The 24,194-nt window shown below is 41.2% G+C and overlaps 3 protein-coding genes across 3 annotated transcripts; 2 read left to right on the forward strand and 1 right to left on the reverse strand.

The window, feature by feature from the left end:
* Positions 1-856: 856 nt before the first annotated feature.
* On the reverse strand, positions 857-4,412 carry rrad (Ras-related associated with diabetes). The gene is made up of 5 exons (XM_071526752.1): positions 4,330-4,412; positions 3,500-3,885; positions 2,734-2,807; positions 2,394-2,598; positions 857-1,826 (listed from the first exon to the last, which is right to left on the reverse strand). Exons 2-5 carry the CDS (start codon positions 3,867-3,869, stop codon positions 1,549-1,551), a joined length of 927 nt encoding a protein of 308 aa, XP_071382853.1. The 5' UTR covers positions 3,870-3,885; positions 4,330-4,412; the 3' UTR covers positions 857-1,548.
* A 3,272-nt stretch (positions 4,413-7,684) lies between these two features.
* LOC139650171 (ATP synthase F(0) complex subunit C3, mitochondrial-like) lies at positions 7,685-10,427 on the forward strand. The gene is made up of 5 exons (XM_071526744.1): positions 7,685-7,728; positions 8,006-8,097; positions 8,691-8,762; positions 8,951-9,150; positions 10,016-10,427. The coding sequence occupies exons 2-5, from the start codon at positions 8,059-8,061 to the stop codon at positions 10,128-10,130; spliced, it is 426 nt and encodes a 141-aa protein (XP_071382845.1). The 5' UTR covers positions 7,685-7,728; positions 8,006-8,058; the 3' UTR covers positions 10,131-10,427.
* A 716-nt stretch (positions 10,428-11,143) lies between these two features.
* nsun3 (NOP2/Sun RNA methyltransferase 3) lies at positions 11,144-15,933 on the forward strand. Its single transcript, XM_071526753.1, has 6 exons — positions 11,144-11,404; positions 12,593-12,696; positions 12,811-13,337; positions 13,724-13,878; positions 15,080-15,201; positions 15,412-15,933. Exons 1-6 carry the CDS (start codon positions 11,228-11,230, stop codon positions 15,722-15,724), a joined length of 1,398 nt encoding a protein of 465 aa, XP_071382854.1. The 5' UTR covers positions 11,144-11,227; the 3' UTR covers positions 15,725-15,933.
* Positions 15,934-24,194: the final 8,261 nt, after the last annotated feature.

Consider the following 24,194-nt stretch of genomic DNA (forward strand, 5'->3'; position numbering starts at 1 on the left):
GTAAAGCTTTGTTCTATTTGAAAATCTAGTTGGCTATGAAGACGGATTAGCTGAAATATCTAGTTTTGTCGGCCTATTTGCCTTTTGCCAGCTTGTTTTTTAATGTCAGATAATGAATTGCATTCTTTTAAGAAAGGCTTAGCTTACAACATTGCAGTGCATTGCAAAACTGTTCATGATCAGACAAAAAAGGAAGAATAAAAGTGTTGATTTCATTTCAGTAACAACTAAATGCCTTACAGACATCTTTGAGAAACACCTTTTCTCAGCAGTAACAAAGCACAGGCTACAATGCAATGCACAGATTACAGATAGCAATAGTTATTCTAATACCCTATACATACAGGCCATTCATTCTTATTCAAGTTTCTGTGGCTGCCCAGTTAAGAAACAGCAGATGCTGATGATGCTGATGATGATGATGATGATGATGATAATGGCAAAAAGTGTCTGCAGTTAAATCACAACACCTATCAAATGCTATTCCAGAATGGTTCCTCCTGTTTCTTACCTTCTCTGAATGATGTGTGTGCTCCTTCCAAGAGGTGTGAGAAGAGTTTAAATTGTCTGGAAAAATTGTGTACTTGTACTCCCTCAGTGGATTAATGGTTAACACCTTCAGATAACCATGCTTAACTACCTTGTTTCCTTCCTGTAAAACCGATGCGAGTGAGGTTCCATTCCACTGATACAATCAAATGAATATTCATGAGGACCATAAATTGCTTGAACAAGATCTACTTTATTTTCTGTTGCATGCTGTATGAAAGAATAACCGGGAGAAGAAGGAATTTGATTTTAGATTTTTATTGCAAAAAAAGTCAAATGTAAACAAAGAATTTCAAAATAAGGTCATAATAATGTTAAGGTTCACAAGACCAATATAATTTATTGCTTTGACTCATTCATTCACAACCTGAATTGAATGTTATGGAACAACATAGAGTAACATCATTTCTCTCTCAGCTCTGCAATCAATTACCGCCGGCTAGTCCTCAGTAACTTGGCTGTAGTACGAACCTGCGTACCACGTTTCAAGTAAATATGACTCCAGATGGCCTAACACTGAGATCCTTCATCATGTTTTTCTGGACAGCGAGATGTATATTCAGCATCATTCAGGTTTCAGTATATACATCAATTCCCTCAGACAAAGGAGCAGAATAACAACCCAATAGCAAGGCATTCTTTACAACTCATAACTAGAAATAACAAGCCTTTGTGGATTTATCATACATACTTCATAAGTCATACACATTATGACAGCAACACGTTTAAGGCAGACAAAAACATATTTCAAAATAAAAGTCTTAACTTTGAAAAGCTTCATGCAGATTATCACCATTATCATGATATGACTTGAACAACGCCAGTCATGTTTTATGAATTAAGTCCTCTATTTGCTTTTGTTTTGTGTCTAAAAAATAAAAATATATTGCATTTCTGTACAGCTCTATTAGTCCTTTAGGGTTAGTGTTAAAACACACACAGCTTCTGGTCTTCAGAGGCCAAAGAAAAAGATTGGAGTCCTTCTGTCCTGTCTGTCCCTCAGAGAACTGATAGGTCATGGCAGGACTTTGACTTCTGCCTGAAGGCCATCTTCTTGTTCTTGCGTGCGACCATGCGGCCCAGAAACCGTTTGGCTTTCTTGCCAATGCTCTCCCGACGCTTGCAGTTGGCCATGCGCCGTGCGTTCTCCTCCTTGCTGTCTTTCCTCAGGCGGATCTGTCGGACGATGCCCTCGAACAGGTCCTGCACGTTGTGGTGGAGGGATGCGGACGTCTCAATGAACTTGCAGTCGAAAACCACCGCACAGGCGCTACCCTCTGCAACACAGGACAGATGGAAGAAGGAAAATGAGCTGTGAGTCATTCGTACTCAAGAACAGTGGCCTATGAGGAAGTGCAAAATCCACGAAAACATTAAGAAATGACAAAGCAGTGTTCAAGTAGATTTTGATTGAAAATTCAAGCCCTACCCAAGCTGACCCTGACAATTTTTTGTCTGAGTGTAAATCAATCCTAAGGGGTAATATGAGCCTGAACCTGCCTGAAACACAACATTTTACTTTTCAGTGGTATTTTTGAACCCAACCATGACCTGAACCTGAGCAGTAAAGTGAGAAATTTGGCCTGATGCAACCAAAAGGATTCTGTCAGGTTTGGGCATGAATGTCGAGCTATAGAGTGAGCCCCAGCCTTGCTTTTAAGCCTCAAATGATAAATATTACATTATGTTTTGCAAGCCTTTGTTTCCTTCAACACTCACTTCTATGACCTGCAGTGGCCAAACATGTTGGCCTGTGGCACATTTTGGGTTCAAAAGGCTATTAGCCAGACGGTCACTTATTTACAGAGATGCCTGTAGATAAAATCAAGATCCCAGCGACTCACCATCAACAGACACCTCTCTGGACCGCACCAGGTCACTCTTGTTGCCCACAAGGATTATGGGAATGTTCTCGGACTGCCTGGCTCGGCGCAGCTGAATACGCAGCTCTGATGCCTTCTCGAAGCTGGACTTGTCTGTCACTGAGTACACAATGATGTAGGCATCTCCCATCCTCATGCACTGTTCCTTCAGCCACTGGCTGTTATCCTGCAGGCCAAGCAGACACCAAGTTTAGCAACATACAATGATTTGGCTGATCCTATTTTTACTAATGCAATATCAATTAGACTCCAACTTCTAAATCTGTAGACATCAAAGCATAAATAATACATTAATTCTCACCTGTTCCCAGATGTCGTACAACATAATGGATGCTTCCTCTTCATCCACCACAATAGATCTGTCATAAGTGTTTCCTGAGGAAGAAAAAAAGAGATATATTATAGATTGACACAGAGGAGTGAAGCACAGACAACTAAACAATCATATTTTGGACTCTTCGATGTGTTTTATTCTTTTCTTCAAACTTATTTTAGCACATTTGTCTTCTGGTACACATAGGACAGTGCCATCATTTCTCTCATTGGCTTTTGATACTTTCCCTTCACATTGTATTCTTGGATGTATTTCTGACAGCTGTAGGGCAGGACTGGTGCCCAGCTGTCTAGATGGAAATAGCAATAATCAATACATGTACACTCTTGCGTGAGCCCTGTTTTTTTCTATTAATCCATCAGCCAAACTTTGTCAGTGTGCTCAGAGACTCAAGCATGATTGACAACTCGTGAGCTTGTAATTAGGTTCTATGTGACCAATCAAAATTGAATTATCCACATATTCATGATCTTTGAATGTTAGATAGTAGGAACAGTTTTGCCAGTCTGGGATGTCAAATCCTTGATGAAGTGTCATGTCATTAACCAAAGCTATTACAGTTATTTTAATCATCGTCATCTTTACCACCACCACAGCCATTCATATCTCCATGGTCATCACCACACCATCATCGCACCATCATCACAATCAGTGTGTGTGAGTAAGGGTGGAGGGAGGGTGGTTGGGGTGGGGGGGATTGATGACTCATCCTGAAGCATCACCACCACTTTACCTGTTTCATCGCAGTCGTGACCATCCTCAACCCCGCCGAAGACGCGCGCCAGGCTGGACTTGCCCACGCCGTGCTCCCCGAGCAGAACCACCTTGTACACCTGGCTCTCGGCGTCGCTGCCGGACGAGATCACGGAGTCGGAGGAGTCCGACACGCAGCTGTCCCGGTGCGGCTCGCCGGGAGAGTAGGACGTACAGCGCAAGAGGTTGGACAGCTCGCCGGTTTGCCCCGTCTGTGGCATCGTCGCGCGCAGGTCCCGGTCGTCCACGGGCATGCTCCTCCGGTGTAGGTTGGGCAGATGCATGGGGAAAGGCACGCTGCCTCTCCTCTTGTCCATGTTCCGCAATTTGTCACCCTTGTTCAAAGTCATGGTGCTTAGCGAGAATCTGTGGATAAACGTGCCATGCGTTAATGACATCTACAGGAACTGTGATCTCACGTTTCAGTTGGAAAATGTTAAAGTCTGTTATGTCATTACTATCTGGGATGTAGTGGAGGGTAACCCCACCTAAACTCACTTTACTCACCTTTTTTATTTGCAGAACAGTCTACACACAAATCTTTAGGACAGTCATAGTAGTCTTAAGGGTTAAGTAACTTAAGCTCCTTTAAGGAAAAAAATCGAATTAAATAAAAATATAGACCTGATTGATTTTTGTTTAATTTTTGCTTTGCAATGTCCACCGACTGAAGATTATACCTAGTTTACCACATGTTTATTTAGGCTACTACGACTACTACTACTAGCCTACTACTAGGCTACACTAAATATAACAGAACAACACAGAATAAAACAGCTTAAAATGCCACATCGATAGTCAAAAACTTACTTGGCGCTTGTAATTAAATCCAACGAGCAGGGAATCCACCGGCAGTAATCCTTTGTTTGAAGTGATGCTGTGGTATAAAGAGCTTTAGGTTCAGTCTGCTGAATGGTGCTGATCAGCCTATTTATGCTGGACTGGGAGTGACGTCGTGAGGGATTCGCCCCGGAGAATCACGTCTCCGCTTATTATAGTGGTGCGTAACGGTAACATCATACAGAGAGAGAGAGGAGGAGGAGGAGGGGGAGGGAGGGGTGACTGGAAGGGCTGAGGAATCTCCCTTCCGCCATGCCAAATGAAGCTTATTTCTGAGGGCGCAGCCAGGGATGTGGAGCAGGGAAAACCCACCTGAACTCAGTGTTCCCGGGCTTTTTGGAGAGATATATAAATCTTAAATATAAATTCACAGACATCATAGTAGGCTTAAGTAGTGTCCATGCATTGTAGGATATGAGGATCTTTTAAGCATAAATTAATGCTTCTATGAAAATCCAATCCAATTTTTTTTTAATTATTATTATTTTGCGCCTTATGCGCAATATGCGTGATTATCGAATGAAGGTTATAGTTTACCCATCTTTTCACTTACCGCTAAATCATTTGGTTCAGAGGCAATTCAATTTGACATGAGGGGAGACGCCCCCATCCACCACTAAGGAATAAGCGGTGGAATTCCTAGAGAGAAAATCTCACATTATAAATAGCCTAGCCCCATCTGGGTTGACCTTAACGAAATATCGCTACAATATTGCTATAATAGCATATTCCTACTCGATCCTCAACGTATGTGGTACTCAATAGTAAGTTTAAAGGTTCCTTATTGTAGCTACTTTAAGATGTTTTTGTCCCCTATGTAGGCTATTATAGGGACTATAGGGACTTGTTTTGCTGACAGGTAGGCTATATAGTGGGCTATCTTTCCCAAATTTAGGGGAAAGCTTTCCTCTACAAATCCACTTTGACTAAAAAGTTGAAAGTCAATTTCAGCTTTTATATAGCATTAAACCTAACCTTTAACCCTCATCCTACCGACTGCCCGCAGACCCCAGAGGTAGCCTATACTTTTTCTCATATCTCACAGGTGAAATTGATTGACAATCAATTTGTTCCTAATGACTTCATATCATTGTTTTCTATTTCTGTTTTAATTAGTGTTTTTTAAAACTACCAATGTGGGTCCTGGGGGACCCCAGTCAAACGCACCCAATTCCGCCTATGCAGTTTTAATAGATGGAACTATTTATTGAGTTCATGTTTGCCATGGGTCCTAATTTAAAGTATCACACACTATCAGGGGGGTAGGGACACTCTGTCAGTCATTTTGAAGGAGACAGACACAGATGCAGCAGACACAGATTTCCTCATGTGCTCTATCGACGACCCTAAATACTGCTCTTCCTGAGGTAAGATGATGTTCAAAGTCAGAAATACAATACATAAATTAATTAACTGTAACTTTCCTAAAATAATAATAATCTGTTTATTTTTTTCAGATGACATCAATTACATAACTAATAATGTTTTGAGAAGAAATAGCCTAAGTTAACATTTTGCTATGATGGTTGTTTCTTACAGTAGTTTATTCTTGGGGTCCCCAGGGACCCCAGTCGGTAGTCCTTGTATGTTAAATATGTTGGTAGGATGAGGGTTAAGAATGAGAAGAAGATGATCAAGGCCTATAGGCTACTGCAGCTCTGTCAGTGAAACTGCTCCAGACAGTTCAGCATCCATCCCCACCTCACCCAGCCAGCCTGTCCCTTGCGGTTTGCAAGACAAGAGCAACATCGGCATCTGTTTATCCACATAACGGAAATCATATCTCATTGCAACTATTTTGGACCAACTGATAGGCCTAAGCAACAGCCTAAGCTACTCACTTTGTTGAACTAGTTAATGCCTCGATTGAATTATGCACAATTTCGGTTTATAAACCTTATGGAACAAACTACGGGCAAATCGCGTTAGACTCATTCATTTCATAGGCTACTTGCGTTTTGGAGCCATAATTCGTATAGGCTAAATAGCCTACAGTCGCTGAATGTTTTTTTATTTTTTCTGTTTTCTATAGCCTACTTTACTTTTGCATGCCTTTTCTTAACTCTTGCAGCATATTTATTTCATTTTGCTATTGAATACAATGTGTAATTGCAGAGGACGGCGCTGATCTGTGCTGTGTGTGGTTGAGCCTTTGGAGCTGAAATAAATCCTACAATGAATTTAAGACTATGATGTGTTCCTGCCCCCTTGTGGCTTCATGTGTTATATTACAACTGAAGACTCCTAGACTAATTTCTTTTAAGTGTGTGTGTGTGTGTGTATTGTAAAAAGCCCTGGGGAAAAAAACTCTCATAATTAATGATTCTGTATGAACCATTTTGTGCTGAATTCAATGAGTTCAGGGCATTATGAGAGTTGGTCAACAGTAAATCTTGGTGTCCCTCCTGGTGTCACCTCCTACTGTACCCCTTCACAGCACTGACCTGTACTCACCTTCATTACACTTACACTACCATGCACATACACTTATTGCAACCGATAATTTCCTAACTGAACAACAATAGCTGAATGGGATGGCTGACCTTACAGACCTGGGATGGCCTGCTCAGCAGTTAAAAAGTATAGCCTATTCTAGGATTAGGGTCATCAATCATCATGGACAGATGACCCATGTGACTTGCAAAGGTCTGTTCAGCCATTCAGAAACTGCATTGTACTAACAGTTAAGGACTAAATGGATGGCTGACCTTTGTGGCTGGAAATGACACACTGCATCGGAAAACATTAATATAAATGTAAAATGAATTATACCAGGAGCTGTGGACTATGACTTTCCAATTCTACCTCTGCAGCTTCCGTATTATGATTTAGTCATGATGAGCTCCTATCTCATGAAATGGGTTTCCATAATTGGGCCCTAACTGGTGCTCTTGTCTTTCACCAGTGTTCTTTTTGGCTACATCCGAAGCATATTTATTCTACTTAAAAATTATACTCCACTTGTGTGCTAAGTCACAGTCAAAGTTGACGGATAAAATTCTGTCCTCTAATGCAATATAGACATAGGCAATATGGAGGAGTTGCATCTGTGTTGACATATAACCTAGACCTACACAGAAAATCTTCTGCTTAAACATTGATTAAGTTAGGCCTATAAGTTACAAGTTTTTTAAAAATTATACTAAAGTAAATATTGCATTAGAATGTGAATATCGTGACTAGACATTATATTTTAAGGGTCCCAAACGTGTTTTAACTACTGTACTATACTGTGTCCATACTTGTTTGCTTTCACCAGACTCCCCCAAGGACTCCCCCCACAGACTGCTGGAAACCGGAACTCGTCCCTTTAAGCGTGGTATAGCGCATGCGCATTCCTCTCGGTTGTTCGACCTCTACTACAAACCGGTAGGAGCAAACCTCTTCAATCTCAACTAATCTTTTGCGTAAAATATCTGCATGTCTCGTGTTTGTCTGACAGTGTAACTGTGTAGCTTAATTAATAACGCTGCTCAGCACTTTTAATTTGCCAGTTACTTGGTTTTAGCCACTCTAGCTCATTCTGTGTGCAGCTGATCTTGACCTTACTGTGCGCACTCACTTCACACAGCTAGTTAGCAACAGCAGTGACAGTTAACTAACCGAAGTTGTCCCTTCTGTTTTATTTGTTGCTTTCTGCAAACAGACACTGAGTCACTGCCAGCTCCCTTGGTTGACCTAACCAACACAGCCATCACAATGTACGCCTGTGCTAAGTTCGTCTCCACGCCCTCACTGGTGAGTTTGTATGAATGAACTGTCAACATGGAGGTTAATGTGTTTTGCTAGGCAGCTAAAATGCGTCTTATGCCATGGCATTAGATCATATTTTGCAAGAAGCTGACGTTAGCTAGCTCCAAATCTTAGTTCAGGGTGACACAACCAGCGGTATTGATATAGCTAGCTAACAGTGACACACAGTTATGTAGCCTTCCTGTTGCCCTTCTGCTAAAGTTAGCTAGCCTTGTTGTTAACCCCTGCAAGGGCGCAGTGTTCACATGCTGCTCCCATAGTTTTAACATGAGCAGGGATGCAGTGGAGGACAAACCCACCTAAACTCAATCTACCCACTTTTATCTATGTGAAACAGAATTTACCCACCTTTTTTCAAGCTAATATGAATCTTTATGATCTAAAATCACAGGACATAATATAGTAAGTAGTAGCAGACATTTAAGTTACATGAAAATTGATCTATTAAAGGAAAAAATTAAAGTAATGCTATAATGAGGATTTTCTGATTTATTGTTTAAATTGTTGGTTGTCGACTTGTGTTGATCACCAACTGGAGTTCATAGTTACAACAAAGTGGGTGTTTTGTGTTGATGCAGGTCCGTGCTGGATCCCGGGCGCTGTACAGACCCCTCTCAGCAACAGTGGTGTCAGATGCCAGGGGAGCAGAGGTGAGCAACTATCAGTCCTGAGAGCTTACCAGCTGTAGTATCTGACACTGGTGACTGTCTGTTTGCGTTGATTAGTTGAAGATAGCCATCATTTTTGCAATAAATTACAGATTTTTTTTGTTCCCTTGCAGCTTTGTGATCCTGCACCATTTGTTTCATGCTAACCCTAGTTTATGTTTTTGTTTCAGGCTACCTCAATCCTGGCACCGCAAAGCATGGTGGCCTCCCAGCAGCAGATGGTGCTGCGGGGATTCCAGACCAGCGCCGTGAGCCGCGACATCGACACTGCCGCCAAATTCATCGGAGCAGGAGCCGCCACTGTGGGAGTGGCTGGGTCTGGAGCCGGTATTGGAACAGTGTTTGGTAGCCTTATTATCGGATATGCCAGGTAAATTAAAGACATCATCTGTCATTTTAGAACAATTATTACTCCTGCCAAGGAGATTATGTTTTCACCCCAGTTTGTTTATTTGCCTATCTGTCAGCAGGATATCTCAAAAACCTTTAAATGGATTTCCATGAAATTTGGTGGACAGATAGGCTTTGAGCCAAGGAGCAATTGATTACATTTTGGTGATGATCTGGGATGTCTGCCATTAGGCAATTATAATAAACCATAATAAACCATTTAAACCATAACTATGAAATTAACAGAGTTAGAGACTAAGGATATGTTTGCTGGGTCAAAAAATCATTCAAACTCAAAATTTAAGTGATATGAATGATGTCTTTGGGTGTAACAGCAAGGTGGAGAATTGTTCAGAGTTGGCGTAAGTTTGTGCTTTCCAAGTGGCTTCTAATTATTGATGGAATAATTATATATGGTCACATGGGCGTCATCAATTAAATTCAACTGAACCTTTGTTATTCCCTAAGGGAAATTTAGTCTGCAGCCAGGGGTTTAAAAAACATACAGCAAATATCAAAACCGCAGTAAAACCACAATAAAAACAATACAATGAAACACTAAAGCCACAACAAATCAGTCACGATGCATAAAAAAACAACAACATAAAAACACCCACAATGCCAAACAAGATCATAACGCACGGAGAAGTTTCATGTGCAAATGTTGAAGTGCTTCTTTCATGTGCAGATTTAATAGATTTATTCCCACTGGGACAAATGAGTTCCGCATCCTCTTAGTTCTCATGTTATCGTCTTGATAGTTATGGTTTTAACACTTTCTACCCCTGATTTGTCCCAACTCTCTGTCTGTCTGTCTGTCTGTCTGTCTGTCTCTCTCTCTCTAGGAACCCATCCCTGAAGCAGCAGCTGTTCTCATATGCCATCTTGGGTTTTGCTCTCTCTGAAGCCATGGGTCTCTTCTGTTTGATGGTTGCGTTCCTCATCCTGTTTGCCATGTAACCAGTTTGGCATTTGCTGTAAAGCGGTACCTCACCATGTTAACCACAATTAGCAGTTTCATATTCCCATGAATGGCAGGATGATATAGCTTATCATGTTGCCGATTCTTCTTCATGGGTGTTTCTTAGATGATTGTGAACCCACTGATGTGACTGTATGACACACAGGCAAACCAAAGTCATTATGTTTTTAATGATGGGTTTTGTGATGGCATTGTATATTTCTTCTTCAAATTGTTTTGTTAACAAAAGAGAACATGCAACCAGTAACAGAAATAAAATACATTTAAGTCATTATTAAAAAGTGTTTGTGTGCATTTGTGGGGCAACATTTTTATGATTTTGATTATTTCAATATTTTAATTATTTTAAATACAGTGGCAGTTATGTTAAGTGGCAGTGTGTTTCTACTGTGAATAGCAGAACACACACACACACCAATCAAACCCCAATGATTGCTTGTGTTGACAGCACCTTGATAGTCCCACAGTTGACAGTTGTTCTCATTGGTCACACACATCTGTGACTGTTTTTGACAAAATAATTTTAAGTCTGAATTACCACTTGTATTCTGTAGCTCAGGCAGAACTAAGTTGATGGTGCAATTTTTTCTGAAATTCCTCCTCACATCCCTTGCACCATGCAACTTACCTACACATTTGCCACAAATTCTGCTGTGTGATAATATCCCAACACAAAAGTATGACTTTAATTCCTTTTTCCAATAATTATTGTATTCTTTACTCCAATGAGCAGCTCTTTTGAAAACAGACTAATGGTTTGAACAAGATAAAGGCAGGATGTACTTTTATCCCCCCTGAACTTGATAATATCCCAACATTGAAGTAGCTACAAATAAATGGGGAATAATGTGGATAAAATGTATTATTTTCGATTATATTTGTAAACGTTGTCATTTTGGCAGTGTCAAGAGTCGGAACTAATCGAGCACAGTCCGAGTTGAATGGGGACGGATTTGAGCAACGTACATACACAACCTCGGTGTTTTGCCTTACTACAGTAGTAGTAGAGTATCTACTTACTCTACGACAAAAATATGTTCGTACATCTTACCAAGAGTTTGAAATAAGCAAGCGGATGTTGAAACACTTGCTTTTGATACAGTCGCTTCATACTAAGCGGAGGATAATTTGCTGTAAAGCCGAAAATCTAACGTCGAGACGTCTATGGTGGGTGTGTTCGTTTAACTGTCACACCGGTCCCGACTGTGTGTTACAGCAGTCGACTGAGCGAAAAGGAGCACCGAGGAACCAGGTTAGGTAACCTATTGAGAATAGGATTGTATGTTAAACAGGCTGACTGGTAGCATTGCGTGTACTCGTCTGCTTGTCTAGTTGTGGTAGCAGTCGGCCGGTTTTAGTCCTAGAGGAGCATCACCTCTGGTACAGCTCCCCTCCAACTAGAACTGGTACTACTGATGCTTGAGTTTGACACATATCATATGACACACACCTCGACCTTTGAACACACTTCCCTCCGAGCTCAGTGGTTTACGGAAGAGGATTAGGGCCACATGAAAACTATGTTTGAGTTCTGAGTTTAAACTCAGACTTCTGACTTTTTTCCTCAGAATTCTAAGTTTAGAGGCATAACTCTGAGAATAAATTCAGTCTTTAATCTCAGAATTCTGACTTTAAACTCAGATTTATTACTTTGTTCTCAAGTTTTAGATTAATCTCAGAACTCAAATACATTCATAAAAACTAAAGATATAAGGTGAATACTTTTGCCCTCTAGATGACGCAGTAAGCATAGGTCAGGTGCGCAGAAAATGATGAACGACTTGACCTACTGACGGGTGTGTTTTTATTGAATAATAAGATTAAATGGATAAGAGTAATGGATAAGAACATGGATAATATAGCCTACAGCTCAGTAACGCTATGCGAGTGTGTTTTATAATTGACCCGCGTTGTCAATGTGTTATTGTGTCCATATATACACTGGGCATTTTACCCCTGTAACTCAGTGTAGGCTACTTCCAGTCATTTTTAACAGGTTTTACACTTACTGGCCCCTAGGGGCAGTGCAAACCATCAGTTTTTCAGCTATTGGATAAGGGAAGCAGACCTTCCTATAATAGCTGTGTAGTAGCTATAGTAGCAGTAAGGGCCTGCGCATCTTGACATTGGTCTCGGTACAGGCAATTATATGCTAAATTAACTGCTACATCATTAGCTGTTTGTCTGTTTCTGATGTGGTACAAATATTGGCCTTTAACAGACTTAGCCTAATGTTAACTAATTCAGCTGCAGTTGTATGTGGCAGTACAGCAAAAGAGCAAAACAGTTTTTACTCATTTATGTCCCAATAGGTGGAGACGGATATAGTGCAAAAAGTCAAGTAGTCTCAGCTTTTAGGTACATTTCCAATTTTATTGCTAAAGTTTTGTTTGCCGTTTGCCACAACATGGCCTGTTCACCTGCCTCATCATTGCAACAGGTAACAAAAAGGCATAAGAGAGAGAGATCTGCATGTCAACCAATACTGGACTGTTTCGACCAGCAATACAGTCACGAACTTGGAAACCTATGGACATCTGCAAGGTAAACATTGTCTCCAAAAATTATTGTAATTTACACACACACACACACACACACACACACACACAAGACACAGTGTCTCTGCCCTTCCTTCATTTGATCGTGTCTCCTCTGCAGAGCCGTGCTCCTGGACCCTCCCTCCTGGCAGTATGGGGTCATGCTGAACCGCTTCGCCACCCTGACAGACATCAAACATATCCTCCAATCACAGGGCTTCTCCAGTGTCCTACAGCAAACCGGCGCCTCCACATTGCTTCTTAATGCCTCCTCAACGGTCTCCAAGCAGCAAGTAGAAAAAGCTTCGCTGTTTCTACCTCACTCCGTCTCCACGTGTCCACCTACCTCTGATGACTCCCATCTCCACCTTGACCACACCTCTCATTCACTAAGTCAGCACCCTCAGTCAGAGCCCCAGTCTTCATCCAGCCTGCCCCGTCCCTTGCTACAATGTTACATCCACCCGTCTGCGTTGCGTTTCCCCTCCCAGGCCCACTGGCCCGGCCAGCTCAAACAGTACTACCTCCTGAATGCAGCCTCCCTGCTGCCAGTGCTGGCTTTGCAAGTCAGAGACGGGGAAAAAGTTCTGGATCTTTGCTCTGCCCCCGGGGGAAAAGCCTTAGCCATAATGCAGACTGCCACCCCAGGTAAAACTTTTTAAACTTTACTTTTTTGTGCAAAGGGGCAGGCTGAGGTATGCTGCTGTGGGTTCAGAGCAATTATTGTAAGGTAGTTGTGAGATAAAAATTAAACTAGTTATACAGTTTGAGTGTACATTTTAAGCTCAAACTTTGAAATAAAATGGCAAATAATCGCTTTTGGTATTTTTGATACTCAAAATTAAAGTTTAAATGTCAGCTTATTAAGTTTTGAATATAAACATACACTTTGGATTAGATAGAAATTACCCTAAATCATTACTTCCTGTAGTTTACCATTCATGATCTCATTTAGCAATGTCTTTGTCAGTCATGAATAGTCCATCTATGTTGAATGACGGTGATAAATGTTGCTGACTTGTTCTATGTTCCAGCATTGCTCTGCTGTAATGAGCCAGATCCTCACAGACGGGATTGGCTGGCCAAAACCCTGGAGTCTTTTCTCCCTCACTCACTAAGCAGCAGAGTGATCGTATCTTCACAGGATGGCCGGTCTTTTGGGCAGAGTGAAGCGGGGACGTATGATAAGGTGGGGAGAGAAATGCTGTCATATACATTTTGACAACATGCAATTGCGTTTGACGTTAATGTCCAACAAATGGAGGCGTTGCACTTCTTTAACCAAGGAGCAGAACTTTTGCACACCTGTAGATCGACAGGTGTGTAGGAGAAGACCATGGGCCGACTGTAGTAGAACAAAGGACTCCCGCACACTGTCTACTTCACTTGCAATTAGAAAAGATTTATTGGAAACAACCTTTCGGTACGCAGACCTTCATCAGGTTATTTTACAGGTTATTTTCCTTTTGTCTTGTAAAATAACCTGATGAAGGTCTGTGTACCCAATAAATCTTTTCTAATTGCAAGTGAAGTAGACAGTGTGCGGGAGTCCTTTGTTCTACCAAGACAGTGGCCAACGATGAATAAGAACAGCAATCTGTTGAACAGTGGCTAATAAGCCCAGCAGAGCAGAGAAGAAAAGGATGTTTGTTCAAGAGAGGAGAAGATGGCAAACGTATAGGAAGGAATGGAGGACTAGAAGTGATAGATATTAGAACAAAAATGTTGAGGTAAAGGAGTACAGAAAAGATTGAGGTGAAGAAAAGTTGAGAGGAAAATATACTACAGTATGAACAGAGCCTGAAAGACGATCAGCAATGGAGGAGGACAAAAAAGTACAGATTCTGCACAGTCCCACGGTGCATCATGGCAATGATATGTAGTTCTCTCTAAATATGCGAAGAGGACAGAGTTGTGTGAAAACCCTCAGCTAAGTTGTGAAGATTCAGAGTTAAAGTTATAATTTAACAATAATATAACTTTTACTTATTTTTAGTAAATGTATACTGCTTAATAAGGAACAGATATGACTTGTAGAAATTCCTAAGTGCTTTGAATAATAATGAAGTTTGATAGTGCGCAGGTATAGAGGAATAAAGTGTCTCACCCTGACTGACCTGACTTTGCCTCTTGATGACTACAGTGCTGTGGCAATAGCGCTATGGTGCTGGAATTTGTGTATTTAGATTTTTTTTAATAGATTTCCAGCATCAGTCTGTATCTGTTTTCACCTTAAATATGAATTTAAGCTTCAACTCTTCTTACTCCTTCACGTTTGCTCGCCCTCTTTGACCCCCTTTGTTATCTCTCATCGCCACCCCACTCCTGTCCTCTCTCGCTCTGCCATTACTCATTACTCACTTTTCTCATCCCTCCTCTCTTCATCACAGGTTTTAGTAGACGCTCCATGTTCTAACGACAGGAGCTGGCTGTATTCTTCCAATGGCCAGCAGGGGGAACAGAGATTGAAGGAGAGAGCCAGGCTGCCTGGCCTCCAGGCTCAGCTGCTTAGGTAAGTCATTCCCCCAATCTAAAGCTACTCCCTCAACGAGCATCTACCATTCATCACTCCTGTGGTATCCGCCCAGTCTCCTGCATGTGACTGCCCAGGATATGTTATACATTCATGAGTGTCAAAACACTAAATCACTGGCAGTCCTAACTGAATAATGGAATTGTTTGGTCCCAATGATGAATTTTGAAGTATGTGTGTGTGTTGTAGGTCTGCGCTGTCCTCGGTGCGTCCAGGAGGCGTTGTCGTCTACTCAACCTGCACATTGTCCAGCTCAGAGAACCATGCTGTGGTTGAGGCGGTGCTGAACAGCTGCCCCGAGGCTGAGCCTGAAGATCTGTGGGAGGAGCTTGTCATTCCCTTCTCAAACCACTTCACATTTAGCCCCGCTCACCCAGCTCATAGACACTCACAGGATGACACTGTGTCCTCTCCCCGCCACAAACATGGCATTCTAGTGGTTCCTCAGCCAGGAAGGACCTGGGGACCCATGTTCTTGTGTCGGATTAGAAGGAAGAAGTAGTGTCTATTCTGCTGTGCAGCAGAGACACATGCAAGGAAACGGTTAAGCATACACATCTCCTTTGCACATCCTTTGATACCTTGTTCTTTGTTCTGTTTTTTTAGTGTGTTTTTTTGTATGACGATGTATGTACCGTGTGCATGATTGTATGTATGATGTGAAGGACGATCTGTATGGGACTGATGTTTTTGTGACATAGCAACACATAGTCCAAGATACATTTCCCCACCGGGACAATAAAAGTATATCTTATCTTATACTATCTCTTACCTGTGTTTTTGTGGAAATAAGCATTTATGACTTTGTAACATTCTCATTTTTGTTGCTAAGTTTTGTGTTGCTTGCCCTTTCAAGTCATGGAGTTCATTCACACAGGACTGACTGCTTACAGTCTGAATTTTATTAGAAAAGTGGTTTCTAACCATATTTTTGGGCAGTAGTTTCAGGGTGAGAGAAATGGCACTGAGAGAGTGTAGAATCTGGAATCATGCAGCTGACATTCAGAACCTCCGTCTTTTGAGATTAACAAGGTCAAGGCATGTAAGTAAATATTAATTTCGAACCTCACAAAAACATCTGTCACCTCTGAATAGTGTTTTGATGCCACGCACATTGCTTCACAACTTAACTTTCAATTTGTCTAGTTGAAATAATGTCATATGTAAATCAGGCTTTTTCAGTAAATTGTGATTACATGTTGTCATAAGTCATCACTGAATATTTGAAATGGTCCTATACCTGAATGTCCACAATTTAAATGTGTTATGGCCTATTTTTTGTTTTAAATGTAAGTTTGCCATCTCACCCTCTGAAATGAGTCTTCAGACACCACGTACTCAACTGGCATCAACAACAGACAGCTCCAGGTTTTCTGTCTGAGATGGGTTCAATAACATTGCAGAGTTTACTGGGAAATGTGAGAGGGATAATGATATCATAATTGACTCGCACCATAGCCCCTCCTGTCTGTAGGATCTATCCATCTTTTCCCTCCTGTTATTCTCTGCTTCCATTGTCCTGCTCAGGAGAAACTCATGGTTCAGGTCTCATTAAATGTAATGTCACATCTGTCATCATACCTCTCTCCAGCGTGATTGAAAAGGCAATAGCATCTCTTCTGCTGGCTCATTACCGAGGTAGACTTTTTCTTATGTCATGCTTGAGTAGAAAAGTAGATGTTATTTCATCACAGTAATTCAGCTTTCCATTAAATAGCATAATATTCAGACATCTACATGCACAGAATAGAAGCAGAAGAAGAATAAACGTACAGAGCAGAAGCAGAAGGTGCATTAAATGTAATTGTATTCGATACCAAACAAGAATTCATGTATTTTTAGCTGTTGGAACACAAAGGGCTCTCTGAGTAACCTGCTCCCAAGTAATATATGAAAGCCTTATTTAAACTCCTGAGGTTATACAGCTGTTGGCTCTGTGATACTGTCAAGAATATGATCACTGGAATAGGGAAGCTACAAGGGCTTTGCACCTGTTTCATCCAACTCCTCTACTTGGCCATAGACACAAGGATTATTGGGTGCATTCAGATATGGCTATTTTTATTGGCTGTCCTACTTTCCCTCCACTTCTGCATGCCTCTTCGCAGAAAAGTAGCCCCGCTGTCTGGTATGAATACATCATCGTACCACAACATCAACACAACTTAAAGTAAAGAGACGTGGAGTTGAAGCACGGCTGGGGTACCATGTCGTTGACCCTTGTGTGAACTCTGGTTGTTGATGTTCCCCATATTGCTGTGTTTCCTCAAGGGGAGAATCTCTAAGCAGCTTTTCCTCCACTTCAAAGGGAGAGAATGTAGGCCTGCTTTGCATAATCAGGTGGGGAACAGCTTTTTGCCAGAGAGGCAGGAATTAATTTGTGGCACCGCCAGATGTAATCATTAAAACCCTAGCTATTGACAATGAGGAGAGAGGAGGAGGGGAAATTAGAGGAAGAATTAGAACAAGAACAGTAGACATCATGCGTAGAAAGAGAAAAGGAGACGAGAAAGAGAGATATGGAGCACAAGACAGTCATGAGTGTCGGAGGAGACGATAGCTAACCAGGCTAATCTTTCCTGAGCTCTATTAGGATTCTGATTGTTCAGGCCATTAACGTTCAGATGTGCCACTCATATTGTTGCTGTTGTGAAATTAATCCTTCTCTTTCGCCTTTATTTGGTATCCTTTTATTATGCAGTGAGTGGACAAAATAATGGAAACACATCATGAAAAAAGGACTTGAAGTAACTACATCACAATTACAAAGGCAGCTACACAGGCAAGTCATCTTACATTGAATGCCATTTAGCAGAATGTGTTGCTTTAAAAGAGATCTAACGATTGCTATTTTTTTATGTGAGTTTTGAATGCAAAATGAGGCAAGTAAGAGTTCCAAAGAGGCCAAATTGTCGGTGCATTGATCACAAAAACTGAAAAATGATGTACAATCTGTGTACAGTGCAACTTTACACTTTGCTGGCAAGTGGCAGTAGGAGATAACAGTTTGAATTGTTGAAAGTTTGAAAGACTTCATTACCCAGAAATCATGTAATGTGAGATCAGTAAACTGTGCACTCCTCTGATCGAAATTTCCTCTTAGTGTCTGCTGTGGTGCAGATGGTGAAAAGAACAGTCTTTTCGCAGAAGGTTCAACCATCATTGGTGAGTCCAGCTTTCTCTCAATGGAGCCCTTGCTCACTGCTGTTTAGGAGAAAGTTTTGTATTTCACTCCTAGGTTTCAATTCATCACTTCCTGAACTTTCCCTCCAGTGACCGTACCTGACACCTGAAATTAATTTGGGCAAATAAGGCAAATCTATGGGGTTGCAACTAGTAGGGATGGGATGCTCATCTGTATTAAAGCCCCAGTTTGTGATTTAGACAGATAAGATGGGTGTGTTTTTACATTAAAACTGTGCCGAGTGCAACTTCAGCATGGAAAGGGAAAAATGCTGGCAACATATGGCAGGCAAAGGGGAACCAGGGTCGCAAGTCGAAGCTTATCAAAAGGGATTTATGTAACAAGAGAGTTGCACCACACCATACCTGAAGGCAAAATGTCTCCCTGTTCTTTATTAGGTACTCGATTGTTAGGTGTTTCCATTGTTTTGTCCACCCCCTGTATATAATATGAAGGGAAAAAAATGCTATTAAATTCAGCAGAAGCATTATAGTAGCAATTGATTGTCAAACAACACGTCAGAATTGGCACAAACACATGGAAAGAAACAAAATCTTTCAAATCATAACCAGAACCAGATCTCCACTCATCAAAACCGGAAACAGATGATAAAAGAGAATGCAGAATGCCTGACAAGCAACGAGAGCCGAACCTGCTGAGCTGTGGACTCCGGATCTGGGTTATATTATAGTTGGATATCTACACAGTATCTTTTATTTAATTCAATGCCTTTTTTTCCACAAGCATTTATGTGCCTGTTGACATTCTAACTGTAATCTGGAAAAGTTTCTGGATGAAGGGAGGCATGGGCCAGTCAGCACAAACGCAAACAAAATTAGGCTCTTGGGCAGCTGCATCCTATCTCTCCGCTTCATTTCTTTAAATCTGTTTGCACTTCTGCAGCCATGAGGAACATGAGAGACGTCTCAATATAAAGTCAGCTCAAAGACAGACATCTGAATTTTCTTTAGCACTTCCTCATAACTGCCTGAATGGCATAAGAAAAATTAGTTAATCAGTTATGCATTTAGTGTAATGTGCTGTTTTGTGCTGTGACTTTTGAGGAATACTTAATATTATGTTGTCGTGTTGCTTCTCTTCCTCCTCATCACTCTCTGACCAACCTACAATTTTTCAAAAGAAGCTAACTGACAAGCTTGTGATTCAACTTTGGCCATGAATACACTCTTTTATAATTTGTAGCACCCATTGTTACGATAGCACAGTGCCTACAGATTTGAAAGGATATGTTAAAAGTAATCTTCATTTTTCATTGTATTTGTGTGTTTAGATTGGGGCACAGCATTTCAGTCATATTTAACATCACTGAATTGGAAAAGCTTGATCACTATTTGCGTTGCTTAATCAGATTGAACCACAATAAACACACTTGTGTCAATTTGATTTTGAGACACATCTGCAAAACGTTTGGTTGGATGCATTTGAACTTAACCCAGTAAACAAGCTGCACAGTTAACAACAAACGGGTCTACAGATTTTGTGCCTTTCTGAGTTTCCATCATTCATTTCAAACTTCATCATTCGTCAATATTCCATCAGTCGAAGTGAAAGAGTAGGATTGCAGCTATTGATTGATTACACCACTAATCTAAGAAAAAAAATAGACTACAAAGAATGAATGCTTGTAAAGTTCATGTCAATTGCTGTATTTTTCACCTGCACGCACACACACACACACGCACACACAAATAAACCCCTGGTTGCTTTAGTGGGATGTATGCAAACTGTATTCATCATGATTATATTACTGTAATAAGCTTGTACTGTGCTTGTAATACACCTGTAGGGCTCCTACTCCCAAGTTGTTGTATAATGCAAATACAAAACAGGAGACAGACAGAAAAAAGAGAATGGAGAATGAAGGATGTCTATTGAAGGATTGATCAGATACACAGCATGTTGTCTCTGTGGATGTGGCAGAAACGGTGCCTCTCCTGTGTTTTATGGTCTGGGGAGCCATCAAGTGCCATCAATGTCAGTGCAGGCAGACGGCGCCAGAGGAAAATTAATGGGACCAGACTGAAAGTGAGAGGGTAACTGAAATAACCTCAAGATAATAGAAAAAAGTACAGAAATCCCCAGCATTCTTTCATCTCTCTCTCTCTCTCTCTCTCTCTCTCTCTCTCTCTCACACACACACACACACACAAACATACACACAGACTCCAAATGCAGAGACAATTCTAGAGCAGTGACAATTACTATAGAATAGTGTTTTTTTTAATTTTTGTTTAGAGATTTACAGAGGATGAGAAGGGAAAGAGAGAAAGCCACTCAGCAGCCAATGCAACACACACACAGGTCTAGTTCAAAGGGTTCTGCCACAAACCGTGATTTCAGTTAGATGTCAGATGTCTCTTTCACAATTCATAATCGCTGAACGTGCCCAGACCATTTGATGTCCCAAAGTAATCTATGTGTTCAAATGACAAGCAGGGTAGTGGAATATTGTGGTTCAGCAATATTCAAAAATTGTTAAAGCAAGAGTGAAAGTTGAAGTTCAACGTGTTGAAAGTTGTAGTTCAAAAGGGCCGATGGGATGTGTAAAACAAAACATCGGAGCACTCTCAAGACTCACTGCAGTGTGGTCCCTCACACTACACCAAGGAGAGACGCAGTGTTGTGCCTCTGCCTCCCTGTAGTTCTCTGTGAGCCTCCGCAGCTCCAGGGAAGAAGACATCCATTATAGCTGCATGTGAAGACAAAGCGCAGGCTTAACAGGCTGAAGGCAGGACAGATTACCCCGGCCCAGACATTCATTCATCCTTTGAGGAAAAGACAGGATTGATCGGGAGATATAAAACTAAGCCTCTGACAGTCTTGCAGCAAAATGGGATTTGAGAAAGGACTGCCTGGTCTCTTGCTGGGTTTGAGTAGCAAACCATCAATTTTCACGAATGAAATGCAAATTGGAACAAGTTAGGTATCAATAATAATAATGCATATGCAGCAAAAATGGGAAGGAATTATGTCAGTTTAGGCTGTTGGCTTACATACATTACTGTCCACTAAAACAGCACACTGTAAAACTGAGAGGATAAATGAGTTCCCATCAGCTATCACCAATATCTCATGTGAAACCTTTACTCAAATTGTGTTTGCAACAGTCCATTTCTGGATCCTTTTTACATGACAAGTCGTGTGGATTTAGCTAGCTTGAAAAATGACATAACATAAGCTGAGGAAATCCATATGACTTGTCAGGTTAGGATCGTTATGAGGAACTATTTAAGGATTGATCCGACTGCATTTGCCTCCCTCAACAAACGCTATTTTGATGTTAAAATATAAACTGACAAGTTTCTATTTTAACAAGTGTGTCCTTTTGCTTTGGGGACTTTTGTCTAAATAAATTCTGCTAAATACTAAATGTGATAATTACATCATAAGCAATCAGGTACCTAAGGGAAAATGACAACTGGCTTTACTGGCCACTCCCTGAAGGTTCAGTTCAACTTCTATCAACTTCAGGGGAAACCCTTACTGGTTCATCACTGGTTTAATCTCAAGTGAGAAGCAATACCATCTTGCTCAACCAAGTCCACTGTTTCGTTAACTTTGTTTTGCACGTAGCAGCGGTTCACACTCAGAAACGCTGTCCGTAGACTAAATTACCTCTAACATTTTTTATTCAAGACAGCTCATCGTTTTAGAAAATCAGCCTCTCTTCATGCATATGAAAGAGGTCTTCTATCCACCCAGATCCTCTCCTACCTACATGTGGATTTGATCCTAACACACACATCGAAGCGCTGTGTACACACTGCTCCGCCCCCTGTGTAGACCTCCCCGGTACATGCGCCCAGGTATTAACTGCTCATCCGTAGTCATGGAGAATAGGGGTCGCCAGATTGAGTTGCCTCATCTGAATTTTTACTCCGGTTATGTTTAACTTCCAGACTTCAAACCTTGTTGAAGCGGACACTTCCAGAGTGAGGGAAAAGCATGAATAATAGATTATTCACCCACAGGGAACAGGGGAAAGAGAGTCGGAGAGGGAAGGAATGAAGGAGCTGATTAAGACTGATAGATTTCATAGCAATAATTTCTATTTAAAACTAAATAAAAAGTTAGTAGGGGATATTATTCAAAGGATCTGACGGGGAAAATATTCTGAAATTAAGAATATATTCACAGAGTACTTTGAGAAAATGGTTCTCCTGGAGCCTACCTTCAAAAAGCTTCACTTAGATTGGACATTCATTAGTCTATTCATCACATTTAAAGTAAGCACTTTAAACTTATACATAATATATTTAGAATTCATATTCATATTCTGCTCTTTCACACTTAATATCTCGAAACCTTATCCCAATTTTGAATACACTCGACTGAGCACTGCAGCTTGCCCTTGAAATCTGGTGTTTACAAAACCACAGTTATTGACTAAAGGATGTGTTATAGTAATTAACTGAAAAGATTGAAGAAGCATCTCCGGCTTCATTTGTTCTGCAGTACCATGATGATGTTCAGCACATTTATGCAATGAGAAACACATTTCTTACAAAGAGATATAAAAAATCCTTGTTTTAGATTTTTCCGATATTAAGACTTTTGTCTGACAGGTTATGAAAACTTTAACTGTAATCACTCACAGGCCCATACGGGGCGCTGCATCATTCTTGGAGGACAACAAGCTTACTGGAGGCTTGTTTCTGAGCATGACTGATTAATCGGTGTGCTGACCAATCAGTACCATGCCATGTCATGCCATGTCATGCCATGCCATGCTGCCTTGTTGCCAGGGTTACCAAGGCATACAGGAGGTGACACTGAGGCTAATGCGATGGAGACTTGGAGGTTGGCACTAAGGCAGCTGGCAGAGGGGAAATGTCTGCTGTTTCTTCTTCACTTGCTATTCTCTCTGTCTCCTTGTTGCTGGATGCCTTTCTCTCTCTCTCTCTCTCTCTCTCTCTCTCTCTCTCTCTCTCTCTCTTTCTCTCTGTGTCTACCTATCCGTCTGTCTGTCTGTCTGCACCCCCCCCCCCCTCTCTATCTCGCTCAGGCGCAGGCTTTGATCTCGCTGGTCCTAGCACAGAGGTAGACAGTGATGCTGTATGGCTGCTCTTTGCGTATTAATGTCTTAACTCTTGCTCTGCCTTGTGCAGCAGGTCTACTGAGACCTCATTTCCTCACACCACACTGTCTAATGACAAGCCTGGACGCGTGTGTGTGTGTGTGTGTGTGTGTGTGTGTGTGAGGAATAAGGTAAAATCAAGCGAGGTGAGGATTCTGTAAGGTTTGGAATTCATAAAAGCTGAAATGAATGTGGTGACAGCAATAATACTCCAATCTCCTTATCACTGGTAAATTAGCACACAAAATCATAGCCTGCTATCTATTTCACTAGATAATACAGACAGCATATTGGCCTGTCATAATCTGGGATACAAAGGATTATTCTGGGGTGTTGTATTAATAATCGAATGACAGGGAATTTAAATCAAATGCTAATTATGATTCAGACAATTTCTAGAAGCTTAACTTGTTTTCTTTAAGTGACTTTTAAGGGATTATTGAAATGAAGCATATGCTTCATAACGGGGAGAAAACGTAAAGATTGCTGAAACGGTCGAGACGTCTCGATGCTCGGCCCCTCTGCCATGCTCTTCCCTCTTCGTTCATCCCTCCTACTGCCTCTTCCTCTCATCTCTCTCTGTTAGCCAGTCTTATGTCACACTTTCTCCCTTTCACTCTCTCCCCTTTGCTCTCTCTCTCTCTCTCTCTCTCTCTCTCTCTCCATGCTTTCCATTCCTCTTTCTCTCTC

The sequence above is a fragment of the Centroberyx affinis genome, unplaced genomic scaffold (genome assembly GCF_046629955.1).
Source record: "Centroberyx affinis isolate AG114_WGS23_722 - 3 ecotype Tasmania unplaced genomic scaffold, CSIRO-AGI_Caff_v1 ptg001450l_1, whole genome shotgun sequence".
NCBI classification, from domain to species: Eukaryota; Metazoa; Chordata; class Actinopteri; order Beryciformes; family Berycidae; genus Centroberyx; species Centroberyx affinis.

What these genes read in the sequence shown, in the direction of transcription:
- rrad (XM_071526752.1), bottom strand. Translation starts at nt 3,869, where the DNA reads ATGACTTTGAACAAGGGTGACAAATTGCGGAACATGGACAAGAGGAGA. An exon ending in TCACGACTGCGATGAAACAG is followed by an intron (nt 2,808 to 3,499) that starts GTAAAGTGGTGG and finishes TTTCTTCCTCAG; the next exon opens with GAAACACTTATGACAGATCT. An exon ending in CAGAGAGGTGTCTGTTGATG is followed by an intron (nt 1,827 to 2,393) that starts GTGAGTCGCTGG and finishes CCTGTGTTGCAG; the next exon opens with AGGGTAGCGCCTGTGCGGTG.
- LOC139650171 (XM_071526744.1), top strand. Translation starts at nt 8,059, where the DNA reads ATGTACGCCTGTGCTAAGTTCGTCTCCACGCCCTCACTG. An exon ending in CAGATGCCAGGGGAGCAGAG is followed by an intron (nt 8,763 to 8,950) that starts GTGAGCAACTAT and finishes TTTTTGTTTCAG; the next exon opens with GCTACCTCAATCCTGGCACC. An exon ending in CTTATTATCGGATATGCCAG is followed by an intron (nt 9,151 to 10,015) that starts GTAAATTAAAGA and finishes CTCTCTCTCTAG; the next exon opens with GAACCCATCCCTGAAGCAGC.
- nsun3 (XM_071526753.1), top strand. Translation starts at nt 11,228, where the DNA reads ATGTTGAAACACTTGCTTTTGATACAGTCGCTTCATACTAAGCGGAGG. An exon ending in AACCTATGGACATCTGCAAG is followed by an intron (nt 12,697 to 12,810) that starts GTAAACATTGTC and finishes TCTCCTCTGCAG; the next exon opens with AGCCGTGCTCCTGGACCCTC. An exon ending in CTCCAGGCTCAGCTGCTTAG is followed by an intron (nt 15,202 to 15,411) that starts GTAAGTCATTCC and finishes TGTGTGTTGTAG; the next exon opens with GTCTGCGCTGTCCTCGGTGC.